The sequence below is a fragment of the Rhinolophus sinicus genome, chromosome 4, assembly GCF_057876585.1.
Source record: "Rhinolophus sinicus isolate RSI-liver-muscle chromosome 4, RSI-T2T, whole genome shotgun sequence".
Taxonomy (NCBI): domain Eukaryota; kingdom Metazoa; phylum Chordata; class Mammalia; order Chiroptera; family Rhinolophidae; genus Rhinolophus; species Rhinolophus sinicus.
The window spans coordinates 18,100,660-18,114,867 of NC_142504.1; the positions used below are offsets into that span (position 1 = coordinate 18,100,660).

Genomic DNA, 14,208 nt, shown 5'->3' on the forward strand with positions numbered 1-14,208 from the left:
CAGTGCTAATCCCTGCCCTGCCTTCCCCTCCCCACTAAGTGTGGATGGAGCTCCAGCATCTGAATTTTTAACCATAGTTCACCCTGGGGTGATTTAGATGCCATGATTTGACAGACACATTCCAAAGTCTGTGTTGGTCTAATGAACCAAGCATGGTAGAGGGAATCAAAATGTTACTTATATGTTTGCTACTAACTCACTTACTGGACAACTGCCTAACTTTTCTCTACCTGAATGGAGATTTTCTCATGGGAATAATAACAGAACTATTATAAAGCTCTCATGTTATTGGCAGTAAAAGGTTTATAAATGGAGAGAATAATTACTAAGTTTTATTTGTTGGGCAGACTCAGGAGCAAGCAAACATTCTTACTGAAGTTTCTATGCTAAATTTACCAGGAAGACGTTTTGGTGGGAGTGGATTGCACTCGTTTAAAAGGAAGTGAATTTAACCCTGGTTTCAAATCAGTGCACCTGAACAAAAGCCATATCCTTGTAAATTGTGGGCAGATCCCAAGTCAATAGAACTAAGGGACTTGTCTGGTTCTCTTTTTGCCAAAAAGTAGCTAACTTCTATCTATTGAAAATTCAAATATTTAATAAAAATGAAGCATTCACTTTCAGATTTATTAAGATCAATTGAGGAGGTTTCCACCTTATCATGTTAGTATTTTCTGGTAGAAAAATGACTGAGAAATTTGAGACTGAGGTTATGTTTATATCCTTAGGAATAGATGATAATTTTTAGAAACGTTGTCCATTTCCCCCGACTCTATGATAGAGAACAAAGCACGACAGATAGAATTGCCATCGTAGTTATGTATGTTCTTATTGTCTTCATTTTGATTCTTAGTTTTGTTTTCCTCTGTTTAAAAGGCCCATTTCTATATCCTAAGCTCTGAAGGTGGAGATAAGTACAGGTCTGTGGGGACAGAGCCAGGAGTGCCTTTTCCAGGCTCTCGCCCTCACGTGGAAAGGTGCTCACTCGAGTAGTAAATGGCCATCAACTGTGATTGGATGGCCATCAGCTGTCACTAGTTGGCTGTCAGCTGTAACCAGTGAGCCATTGGCCACTAATATAACTGCCATGGCTACGCTAGCAGAAAGATGGGGGCTAGCAAGAAGGTGGTGACTGAGCTAGCAAGAGCGGATTGCAATTAGCACGGCGGATTGCAGCTAGCAAGTGGGGTTGGCTGGCAGAGAGAAGTGGACGGCAGGTTGCGGATTCTGTGGCTCCTGCTTCCTGTGTCTACAACCCAGCTGCCAGCGAGAATATAGTGGTATGACTCCCCTATCTATGGCTCCGTGGGTGTTCCATTTTGGATTCACCGTATCCTGCGTTCTTATGTGGGGAGCAGGACCAGCGACCCCGCGCTACAAGGTCCTTCTTCTCTGTCTGAGGGGGGCCTAATACAGAAAATGCAAATTTAACACCGATTAGTAAGAAAGCAAACTTCCCCATCCTTCATGTGGGAGGCATTAAGGGAGATTGGAGATTGTTGGTAAGCCCTGGCCAAGAAGGCCTCCTGCTGGCAGTGGATGGAGTGGGGCATTTTTCCAGCAGCTTGTGGTCTCCAGGGAGTGGTGTGTGTACCTAGTCTGGTCACGGAAAAGGCAGATTCCATCATCAGGCTTCTTGGTGTGGGAACAGCACACCTAGACCGTAGGCTTGGATATTGGGCACCTCCCACCCTCCAGAGGTTTCAGAGTCATCACTGCATAGAATTCAGGCTTAGCATTTGTACGTAAATCCAAGCGATTGAAGTTGCTTCATTTTGCTGGTAACGTTAGGCCTGCATGAGTCAATGGATTTCAGGGTTAGTTTTGTGACCAATTGGACAGTCTCATCAAAAGATAACATTTCTTTGTGTGGTTCAGGACACTCTAAGTACGTTTTCCCGGGGCCTGCTCTAGTGCAGTTTTTTTATTGGTATTTTGAGAAGAAACCCAGACAATTAAAATAATCTATATTTTATCTATTTTCTGTGAAAATTCAAAATACATATACTTTTTACTTTTGTGAGAGGAAATATGGCTCAGAGCCTTTGGCATGGAGTTGAAAAATAGTTTGGGCTAATAACCAATGCTGTTTTTTTCCCCAAGTATATTTTGGCTTAGTTTTGTCACCTGGCAATCTTATGAGATTGTTCTATTTTATGAGCCATTAAAGCACTTACATTGGTACTCAAAAATGGTAATGTAACAGGTTCTCAAAATTATTCACTGCACTGCAATATGGATGGGAAATGCTGTGTTCTTTATTTTCGACAACTGTGCTATATCCCTCACAGGCTGCTACCTACTGCCAGTGGGCTGTATTTTAGCTGTTTCTCATTTGAACTCTCTTTGTGATAAATGGTCTATTCAGATGGTTGCTCCTGCCGAATTTAAATCCTCCCTTTTGGACCACTGAGTCCCTGGCCTGTAAGGGTTATTGGAACCCCACGGTCTCTGCAGAGGGGGCCGTGCCAGTGGCTGCTGCCCCTGTGGGATTTGCAGTGGTGGTCAGGGGCCCATCTCGCCTGGGTCAGGGTCTCTGGGCCTTCCTGGCTGTCCCACTCCACATTGCCTCTTGCTGGGGCTGCAAACCTGACCACTTCCCAGCCACATGCTCCATCGGGGCTCTGGCTCTTTGTGAGGGTAGGTGCCTTTGCTGGCCTTTGTCCCCAGGTCATGTAGAAAATTTTGAGTCCTTGCAAACGTCCCATCCTGGGAAAGAAGAGCAACTCAGGAAAAAGAAGCTCTGTACCCTGTCTGTCACTAGCTTTAAACTGTGCTCACTGCTGCTCCACTGTGGGTGTGCTGGTGTCCACGTGGGGCTGAGGGCAGACTTAGAGGCAGTCTTCTGTCTGCCAAGGCTTGATCTGTGTGTAAACCTGTACTCCCGCCCTCAGGGTGCCCTCAACCATCTACCTGCCCTCAGCCTCTCAGAGCCCAAGCGCAACCAGGGAAGATCAGGCGCACAGCTCTTACGTTCCCTCTGTGCTGCCTCGTTACTCTTCTCCTCCCACAGTACTTGGAGCAACATGGCGACAGCCTGTTACGTCCTGACTGCCTCCTGAGGGAACTAAACCTGTGGCTTAGACTCCCCAGGAGAGAAGGAGCATGGATCTTTGACATCCAGAGCTGGTTCTGGATGTGCAAAGGAAAGTAAAATTTATCTACAGATTTGCCCTTTCAAGCCTGTTGTCTTGCTACGATAGTCTCCCTTGGATGTTGAATACAAATATTAATGACTTGTGTTTGTTTCTTATCTTCCACTCTACTGCAGCAGTAGGTGGCTCTCCGTAGGAACAAGCTTCCATCCACAGATGAAAATGCAAACGGAAAAAGCACATTACCATGTTTTGTAGTATAAAGTAGCTACCCTTGCTTAAGCACCTTCTATCCATCCTTCCTTCCCCACACCCAAGCTGTGGGGTAGTGTTTATCATCATTCCCCCTTTTGCAGGTAATGACATTGAAACTTGGTGAGGTGATATCATTTTACAAAGGTCATATACTAGAAATATGATAGGAATGATGTCATAGTTTTCTCCTGAATATGTGATAAAAGAAATTGCCTTAAATTCTAGCAGGTTAGATTTAGACGAGGGTTAAGGAACATTTTCAAATCTTTCCTGGCCTCCTCTTGGCCTTCCTACCCCCCACTGATTGATTGAGTGAGTGAGTGATGGATTGATTAATTAGTCAGATCAATACTTCGCTTGTATTTGCAAACACAAGATCTCTTAGGGAATTCTTGGTGGTTCCTCTGTATGTTTTAGAATTCCACTGTCATGTCAATGGGAAGATTTAGCCGTAGAATTACTGATAATTCAGAAGCAAAAAAACCTTATGAGCATCATATGAGTGGCAGAAACCGGCAATGTTATTTTTAAAATGTAGATGCTTGCCTACCATAAAACCTTACTTAACAAGGCTGTCAGTGTAGATCTGACCTGTTGTGTTTTCTGGTTTATAATCCCAGAGACAGATTTGTGTAGCTGTGAAAAGAAAATGAACAGACTCAGGTTCAGTTCTGCCTTAGCCATGTGCTATGACTCAGTGGTTTCCAGAGGCCCATTTTCTTATTCTGTGAAATGGAGCTAAAGGCACATGCCTCTGGGGCTTGGGGGGTTGGGGGTGGGTGAAGGGGGGACTGATGGGGGGGAGGGGGTAAATAAGATGGCGTAAAGCATGTAGCTTCCTGTTGGCACATAATTAGGCTCAGAAATCACTTTTTTTTTACCCCCTGACCTAAAATTCTTTAAATTTTTTTAATTCCTGAGAGAAATTATATAAAAGAGAGGAGTAGCAGAGTACACTAGGATCTTTTTAAATGAACATCTCGCAGCGTCTGAGCATCACTGCTGCTTCTATTTTTCACTGTGATTATAGCAGATTGAACCTGTCTTGGCACTAGAACACATCCTAAAAATGCACTTAAAAAAACTGAAGTTTTTCTATTTCTCATTTAAAATGTTGAAGAGAAATTATGCCTAAGGTTAACTTGATTTATTTAATTGAAGTTTTATTTTAGGTACATCATATACAAGCCATCTTTGCATTAAAAGGAAACATGTCTTGCTTTTTGTTTTTGTTTTTCTGCTACGTTTCCTCATAAGAAGGGCCACTGAATGGGCTCCTGGGATCAAATACTGATTCGCTCTTTATAAGTCTGGCCTACAGAGCAAATATTTATGGCCTAATGAAAGGAACTGATACAGGATATAGTTCGCGCTGGTGACATTATCATTTTTCTCTGTTGAATAACTTTTCCACTGACTGGACATGTATTAAGTGTTACACAAAAGAAAACACGGCAAAAACCTATCAAGAAGTGGGAGGAAAGGAAGTTTGGAGGGTCTCTGCTATAAGACAAAGACGGGGGGCTGAAACGGGATCCTTTGTGCCTTAGGGCTGGGGTATGTCAGGCAGCCAGCCAGGAGGCAGAGAAGCAGGCCAGAGCCCTCGCTCAGTGGCTTGAGCTGCTTCCAGCCAAGTGTCTGAGTATCTGATGGGGGAGATGGCAGTTTTCCAACTACTTCTGATTTTAGCCTCCTCACTGTAGATTTTTTTTATGTTGTCCGTGTGCTGTGAAATTTCAGACCATCAGGCCACCTATAATCGAATGTTAATAAACGTAGTACATTTCTTTTGTGCCGCAAACATTTATTATTTGCTCTATATAAACCCATGGGTCGTGAGACATGGCGAGAGAGGGGAAAGGAGTGTGTAGGAGCACTTAAAAATGAGTAAGTCATTAAGGCCCTAATTTTCAAAGACTCTGAATTCCTAGTAGGAAATTCAAGTCAGTTCTTACTTAGACGGTTTGCAATAAACCTCCTGTTTTCTGTGTTTTCAGTCTCACTCCTGTTCAATTCATTTTAGACAATTTCAATTTTCATACCATGCTGGAGCAGATAAAGACTCAGACCTGGGTACTTACTATCTCCTCCACAATTTCCTGTGCAATTCTGCGTAAGCTATTTAGCATCTCTTGGCCTCAGTTTTCTCATCTGTAAAATGAAGACAATCATCACAGCACTAGGAATCTGATTAAGGAGAAGGCCAACCAGACACCTGTCCTAAAACATTACTTGGGATTAAACAGCCATTGTGGGGTAACAGATACATGATCTCATTGAACTAACTCAGATTTCCCTGTGAAGTGAATCAAGGAAGGTATACCTGGCGATAGGATCTGAGACCCCATGGCCCAGGCCAGGTGGAGGCTTCAGCCTGGATGGTGGCTAGTGTTGATTAATAAAGTTGGGATCACAGGTGTGAAGGTGCTCAACTTGCACGTCCCTGGGCTAAGCCCTACTGTACCAGGATCGCTGGGGGTGGGGCCTGGGGCCTGACTTGGTATTGAACTTCCTGTGTACTTCTCACATTCTGTACGTGGGGAGAGGCAGGATTCTAGAGGAATGGAGGGATGGCATGATCAGACTTGCCTTTGGAAGGGGAACTCGGGCAGCTGTGTGGAAAATGGATTGAGGGAGAGGCTGGCTTGGAGGCTGTGGCCGTGGCCCAGGTGAGAGGTGGTGAGGTCCTGAGCTATGACAGTGGCAGGGAGGAAGAAGGATGGAAACATTTCAGAGGTAGAAGTGACAGGATTTAGTGAAAGGCTGATGTGAGGACTAAGGAAAAAGAACGTGGTGATCGAAACTAAAACACAGACCCCAAGAGGAGGAAGCGGCTTATGGAGTGTAGTGAAGGTGAAAGGTGCTCTTTCAGACCTTCGTGTTCTCACACCCTATTCAATAGGCGACTCTTTCTTGAGCCCAGAGGTTGTGCCACTGCACTTATCATAGCACCTCGTACACAGAAGATATGTGATGGTCTGCAAAATGAAAATATTCAGTACGTAACTGGAGATGTGGTCCTAGAACTCAGGGAAGAGGGAAGAGATGGAGACACCGATTTGGGAATAACCTGCATAATGGTGAAAGTCGAAACCATAGGAACAGATAAGATCACCCAGAAAAGAGGCAAAGAGAAAAGAGAGCCTGCGGGAAACTCGCATTTTTAGAGGGTTCAAAGGATGATAAGGACCAAGAAAAGAGTTTTAAAACAACAGTCTCAAGTTCAGCTGACAAGCTGAACAGATTGGGGCTGAGAAAAGATTGTTGGGACAGAGATAAAGTGGTCGTTGGTCAGCTTTCAAAGAGAAGTTCGAATGGCACTGGATGGGCCTGATTATACTACTTCATGACACGTCTTACGGGTGAATACTGACCACTATTTTTCAAATTTTAACATTAAAGAAAAATGCAGGGATGCAATAGAAGTTACAACTGATTGTTTTCCTTTTTTTTTTTTTTAAAAGAATAGAAAAGATTTAAGCATTTTGAAGCATTTGTGATTATATTACTGGTAAACAAAATTAAATAGACTCTACCAGCATTTCTTGCCACAAGCATGTTTCCATGCCACCCCCCAGGGAAGGTACTGCTTGCTGGATATGGATGGAGTATCACTGAGGGGCCTCCTAAAATAAATATTATGGCCCATCTCCAGGGATGGTACAAAAAAACAGCTGGTTATTTAGATAATGAGGAACTGGGTTCTGCCTCCTGTGGGGCCTGGAAATGTTTTCCTAACATTTTTATGTCCACAACCCACAGAACACACAGAAGAGCCTGACCTAGTACACAGCTCATCCACATTTGTGAAAAATACTTACCTTTACTAGTTGGGATGCATTTTGATCTTTATATTTCTTTCCCATTCTTTGTATTCTAGTCTGTTCTATTTCATTAAAGAAAAGAAATGAAAAGAAGCACTGGTCCACATGAAGGGATTTACACCATGCTGTTCACGCACTCTGTGTGCTCCATTCTTGACCAAGGCAGACTTGAGATGCCACAGACACATAGATTTTTATATGGGGACAGGGACACGTTACTTAATCTCTTCTATAAAAGAGGGCTGGTTTTACCTGCCCAGCTCTTCAGGGTGTATGAACGTCAGATGGGACCCTTTATGAAAGAGCTTTCTCTCTGTAAAATGCCTCACAGGTGAAAAAGTATATTGTTGCCAAAACTTTAATTCTTGGCAAAGTACCGAACAAATTCTTTTCCTTAACTATAACGGCCGATACTTGCCGACATTGAGACTCAAAGTGCTAACTTTCTGTCTGTAAATTTTTCATTGGTTTGTAAATTTAAAAAATACATATATTTCTGTTGTTTTTTAAAGAACACTGTCAACTATAGTTACCTAATGCCTTGTGATCATTGTGTGTTTAATATTGTGTTAGCGTGGCTCTTACCTTTACAATATTGATTAGCAAAAATTAAATGAGCATCATTTTGAAAGGACATCAATCCCCTTTGTGTTTTAACAATAGTATTAGTAAAGTTATTAGGAGAATTTTCTTAGCCACCATCCTAGTAAGTGGGGTGAGGGGAGAGAATACCTGTGGTCTCCAAGGCAGAAAGAAGGTGATATCAGGCAAGCCCTACAACCCTTGGACGCTGTCAGCAGGAGCTCCTCTGGAATTGCTCATGGCTAACTTACAAATAGAGACATTTTAAACGAAGTGCTCGTTTGTGAGTTAGTGCTAATTAATCCATGTGTATTCTTAGTTCTCATGTGGGCTGTCGTGTTCACTATTTAGAATACATGCTTTTGATCTTGTGCTTGTGACTTTTGTTGTGGTAAGTTATTTTCAAAGGCCTTTTCTTGCTTTTAGACTCTGTGTGTTGAGAGATAAGGGGATGGTTTGTGTTGGCAGTGAGTGAGGCTCCATGCCTCCCTGGTCCCAGGAGCTGTCATTCCTGTGTACGTGTTGCGTGTTGCGCTGGAGGGAACTGTCCCAGAATCAATATTTGCGTAGGAAATTTCCCCGAACCTACTCTTATTCTGATCAGATAAAAGAAAAGCTAAGCTCAGAAATCTAAATAACTGCTTCCTCCTCCTTTCGCCAGATGAGCCCCACCTCTAGGAGGCATGAAGAGAGAAATTGCCTCCCTATTTGTCCCTTGACATCAATCTTTGTATTAAAGCATCATAGAGTATTCCCTTTTAGGTGACTATTTATTTACATGAGATTTCTTGGGGGTGATCGTAAATCCTTGAAAGTCCAGTATAAGTTTTTGTAACCAACTGGTATATATGAACCGCTGGCTAAACTGCACTTCTGGAATCATGGTTTTTCAGAATTTCCAAGAAAATCACGTTATCTATGCTTTGGAAGAGGCCATGCTCTTTTCTTCATCATCAGGGGCCTGAGGTTAAGAGTCACTATTATCCTGGTTGAGATGGATTGCGGAGTTCCCTTGCCACTTCCCTTAATTTCCTTGTGTTTCTAATCTTTTGCTATGTTAACCAAAATGTAACATAGGGCAACAAATATTGGGGTCTTCAAAGATGTGGCAAAAAATGTAACACTGTTGTTGGGGAGAAGCTAGAAATACAGGACTGAATTTTTATCCTAAGTATGCTTTTGTGCTAATCTCTTCCTCCTTTGATTCTGTTTAGATGTCTTAAGAATTTTGCCTAAATCTCAAAAACATAGTGCTAATTCTCAATCCTGAAATTGTTATTCATTATCTTGCATGTCCTATCATAGTATCATAAGATAAGAAAAGGAAATACCTCTATTCCCAGAACATTGTTGTTTTAGAAACAAACGCATGAATTTAGTAGGCAAAAATATTCCAAAATTTAATTTTTTTCAATTTCATCAAAACTAAACATTTGAAGAGCAAACATTCAAATAAAGCATAAATTAGGTGCCAAGGTATTGTTGGTACTTCATGTGGGTGTACCGTGTTTCCCCGAAAATAAGACCTAGCCAGACCATCAGCTCTAATGCGTCTTTTGGAGCAAAAATTAATATAAGACCCGGTCTTATTTTAATGTAATATAAGAGCGTGTCATAATATAACATAACATAACATAACATAACATAACATAACATAACATAACATAACATAACATAACATAACATAACATAACATAACATAACATAACATAACATAACATAACATAACATAACATAACATAACATAACATAACATAACATAACATAACATAACATAACATAACATAACATAACATGCCAGGTTTTATATTAATTTTTGCTCCAAAAGACACATTGGAGCTGATGGTCCGGCTAGGTCGTATTTTCGGGGAAACGCAGTTGTTGTCTCACATTGGTATAGTATCAAATTGCTCCCCCCCAAAAAAAAATTACTCCCCAATACAGGATGAGGTAAGACTTCTTGTATTATTATAATTAGTTAAGTGGAGTTCCTTCGCTAGCCCATTGCATGTTTAAGTGCAATTTAGGATGTTATTCTGTATTTTATTTTTTCCTTTGCATTCGCCTCTAGTTTTTTAGAGACAACACTAGTGTTTTTCTTTATTCTTAAGTTTCCTTCTAACAGTAGCAACAGGGGATCCCCTTTGAATAGCACTGAATGGAACTTTTTGCTGAAAATAGAAGAAAAGCTTCTGCCCACTTCCGCTGTTCCTGCCTTGCCTTTAGATGCTCAGCTGGTAGGAGTTATCCTAGTTACCCCTGGAGTTTAATAGAATTTCCCGCCCCTCTTTTTTTTTTTTTTTCTTTTTACAAATAATTATGAAAGGCATAGCTATATGAGTAGGTGTCGTCAAGTTGTGCCATTTGGGTCACTTGGGGAGGAATTGTTATCCCGTTAGTTGTTACTGAGCTCATATTATATGCAAGGCCTTTAGGTGGGCTCCACAATTAGCACCACACAGCAGGCATAAAAGGCATACAAAAGCAAAAGGTACATGGAATGATATTTTTAAAAATACAGAGCAGAAAGCATAGTATTTAAAAGTACATAAAATGCAAACTGCATCCAAAAGTACAGTGGGTGACCTCACTGTTAGCGAGGTTGGTATGCTTTTTTATGGAGATGGTAAAAAGAATAAATGATATGAGGACGAGCATTCACTCATTCTACTTAGAGGTCATCCTTGAGTGCTTCTTCTCCCACCCCCAGCCCTGTATTCAATTCACTGGCACATTGTGTCCATTTTGTCTAAAAACACAGCTCAAATCCTCCATGTTTCGTCAGCTCATTGCCACTTCCCTGGTCTGAGCCAATGTCATCTCTAGGCAAGACGAGAGCAACAGTCACCGGGTCTCCCTGATCCCTCTTTTGAGTCTCTTAAGTCTGTTCTCCACAAAAAAGGCAAAAGAACTTTTGAAAATATACATCAAATCATGCAATTTCCGATTTTAAATTCCTTAGTGCTTCCCTATGTTCTTAGGCCAAAATCGGAATTTACCATGGTCCATACTCTCCGGGCCTGTTTCATATCACTCTCACCTGCCATGGGTGGCTCCATCTCAACCTACAGAACGCAGCCCAAATACCACTTCTTCAGAGAAGCACCCTCCCTGGGCCTCCTCTCCAAAATGCCCCCCCCACTTGGTTTTCTGTCATTTCCCCATTTATCATGATCTTTAATTCCATTTTATTTTTTAAATTATTTTTGTTGTTGTTGTTATTAATTGTAGTAGTAGTGGTTATTGTTCATTGGTTAACTCCCCAGCTACTGTGTTTCCCCGAAAATAAGACCTAGCCGGACCATCAGCTCTAATGCGTCTTTTGGAGCAAAAGTTAATAGAAGACCTGGTCTTATTTTACTTATTTCTTATAGTAAAAGAAGACCCGGTCTTATCTAACGTAATATAAGACCGGGTCTTCTATTAATTTTTGCTCCAAAAGACGCATTAGAGCTGATGGTCCGGCTAGGTCTGATTTTCGGGGAAACTCGGTAGGATGTAGAGTTCATGAGGTCAGGGGTTTATCGGTCTTGTTCACAAGAATAACTCCAGTGCCAGGCACATGGTCGATCCTCACTAAATATTTATTAAGATGAAAGAGCCAGCTATATAAAGAGAAAAATAAGGAAGTCACTGTGCCTGGGTCAGACTTGGGTGCACTGTGTCGTGGTGGTGAATCTCAGCGTGAAGTTGCAGATTAGGAGGAAGCTAGAGAGTTCAAGGTAAACCTTCATGGATGAACGGAGAGTTTGAACTTGATAAGATAAGCAATAGGTAGGCCAACGCATGGCACTTGTTGTTGTTATCTTTTTGGAGATCGATTAGTTCCACAGTTGTGCCCAAGCTGCATTGTATTAGGGAGAGGCTGGAACCAGGGGCTTTCTGTCACGAGGTTGTGGCACCAGCTTAGAAAGGGAGAGAAGAACTTGGAAAGGGAGAGGCTGAGGGAATATGGGAGAAGAGGTGGATTCAAGACCCCACAGCTCAGAATTTTGTGGTAACAATGCACTGAGCAATCCACATATAAAATATGCTTCTTATATAACACTAAACTATTAGCACCCCCAAAAAAAATCACATTAAAAAAAATGACATTCCCGCATGAACTTGATAGAAGCCTTCATCTATACCCCAACTCCCCTTTGGGTAAAGCACAAAACAGACATGATGTCTTGATAGGTTTTGGTGAAAAGGAGAGTGATGTCAGCTTTCCATTGCCATTGATTTTAATAAATGAGATAATGTACATGAAAGTGCCCAATGTTATTAGTTAATTTTTTCATCCTAGTAATAAAAAGATAGTACCAATATTTACATTTTGTGAATCTGCATAATATTATTTTTTCCTGTCAAATTGCCATCTGAAAGAAAATGATCTGAAACAGTTTTATTATGATGCTACATTTGTTTGATTAATTAATTTGCTTTTTTTTTTAATTTTAAGCAATTGAACAAGATGAAGAAAACAGTGACAAACACGTAACTGTGACAGACACTGAAGGGGTTCCAGATTCTCAGGTATGATAAGTTCTATGACAGTCCCGGAGGGGACCCTTCTTTTCTGTTGAGAAAGGTGACATAGTGCAGGTGTGATATAGGTTTTACCTTTTACGTTCTGTAAAATAGTCATAGTATGGGAATAAAATACTTGTTTTTGATAAAGAGAACTTTCACAAGAAAGGTTATAAATTGATAATCGCATTCATAATTTGATTCATGCAGGAGAAACACATAGGGAGACATACTCCACTTCTCAGAAAAAAGCAAGGAAAGTAAGTGAAGAACCAGGAGAGACCACCCTTAGGGCAGACCATCCCCTGGAGACGGCAGAGGAGACTCAGCTAGCTGACAGCGTGAGAGCTGGGGCTTGGCCAGACAGGGTCACGTGATGCTGCACCTGCCAAAGGTGCCAGCCCCCAGTATCTACTTCATGGCATGGATATGATTTTGGTAGCACCTTACCTCCAAACACTTTTGCAGCATAAAAACTTGGACACCCTACTGCTAGCAACTGTTAACTTTGTGTAAAAGCAGAGCATTTCAAGATTCTTAGTGGGAACAGCAGGGAGAGAAGCAGAATGGGTGACGTTCTTTTACAAGTCCCCAATAATTCTTTTGTAAGTCCTCAATAATTCAGCTCCTCAGAATCCCATGCCCCTTGACACCCAGCTGTAGCATTAAGTGATATAGCTAACTATCGAGTTACCTTAAGCCGATTTCTCAACCCTTTTGATTTTTAGATTACTCATCTATAAATCTACCTGATAGGACAGTTGGGAGGATTAAAAAGAAAAGTATGTAGAATAAATAAGCCATTGGGTTTTATTATGCCTGACAACAAGAAAGGAGTAGGTCCAGGTGAGTCTACTCCTTGGAAATTGATTGTAGTGTGCACAGAGCAATGGGCTGGTCTACCCAAGAAGAAGAATCTGACAGACTCTACCCTGAGGCAGACAGGGGTGCAGAAACTCTGGAAGCACACGAGCCCTTTTGTGAGCCCTCATTGCATGCCCAGTGTTGATCTGTTCTACTACACCTTGCAGAGGAAATTGCATTGAAGGATTGTGGTGACAGGATCACGGTGTCACCTATGTCCAAACTCATCAAGATGTACACGTGAAATATGTGCAGTCTTTTGTATATGAAAGTATACTTTAATAAAGCTGAAAAGAAGATTCTTAGTTTGGTTGGCCCATTGCACTTGACCTTTAACATTCTAAAACTGTTCACAAGAATCCCATTAGCTTTTCAGTCAAGATTGCACTGGTTGTAGCTTTATTAAGTTCATATAAGGAATTGTTTGGAATTGTCTTGCTATAGTAATATTCAAAATGCTGCAATCCACAAGTTCATACTGAAATTACACTTCCGGCTTCCAAGCAAACCTGGGAAGGGATTCCTGTCTGGCATTTTTCTTAAATCATTAAAGTGGGACAGATGTTTTTAAATTTAAATTGTTATTTTTTATCTGTTTTGAATTTATTCTATGGGCAAAAGTCTGTTTTAATGCTTTATGTCTTTGTGTATCTCAAAAGGATGCCCAGACCTTGCTCTTCAAGAGAGTTTGATTTTTTTTTCAGCAATAGTGACATAATTGCACAAGATGTACAGAGGAATGAAATCATGAAGCCAGTTGAAGGCAGTGAATTGATAATTAGATCAGGAACAGACTGTGTTTAGGTTTGGAAGTCATGAGTTGAGTTCACTGGGATGCATACTTACGAGTGTTATTGGCTTAGGCCGCGTAGGAAGGAAGGCAGCTGTATCCTCCTCTAATGTGTCTGAGAAAGCTTGATCTGCCCCCCACAGGAGAAGCGCCCGTTTTATTGGTTTGACTCTGCAGGTCTGTCTATACAAAAGCTCTGGGTAGAATCATCAGTAGTTCAAGTCATGTAAGGTGAGCTTAAAGAAAACGTTCAGCATTTCACCAACAGATATCTAGGCAGAATTAG

The 14,208-nt window shown here is 41.3% G+C and overlaps 1 protein-coding gene across 5 annotated transcripts in view; it reads left to right on the top strand.

Moving 5' to 3' along the window:
* RAPGEF5 (Rap guanine nucleotide exchange factor 5) overlaps positions 1-14,208 on the top strand; it is a 418,760-nt gene that overhangs the window by 300,649 nt on the left and 103,903 nt on the right. For all 5 annotated transcript variants that reach the window (XM_074340846.2, XM_074340847.2, XM_074340845.2 and 2 more), the window contains one exon: positions 12,201-12,274. In XM_074340846.2, the coding sequence (XP_074196947.2) occupies positions 12,201-12,274 (74 nt within the window). The remainder of the gene's footprint in view (positions 1-12,200; positions 12,275-14,208) is intronic.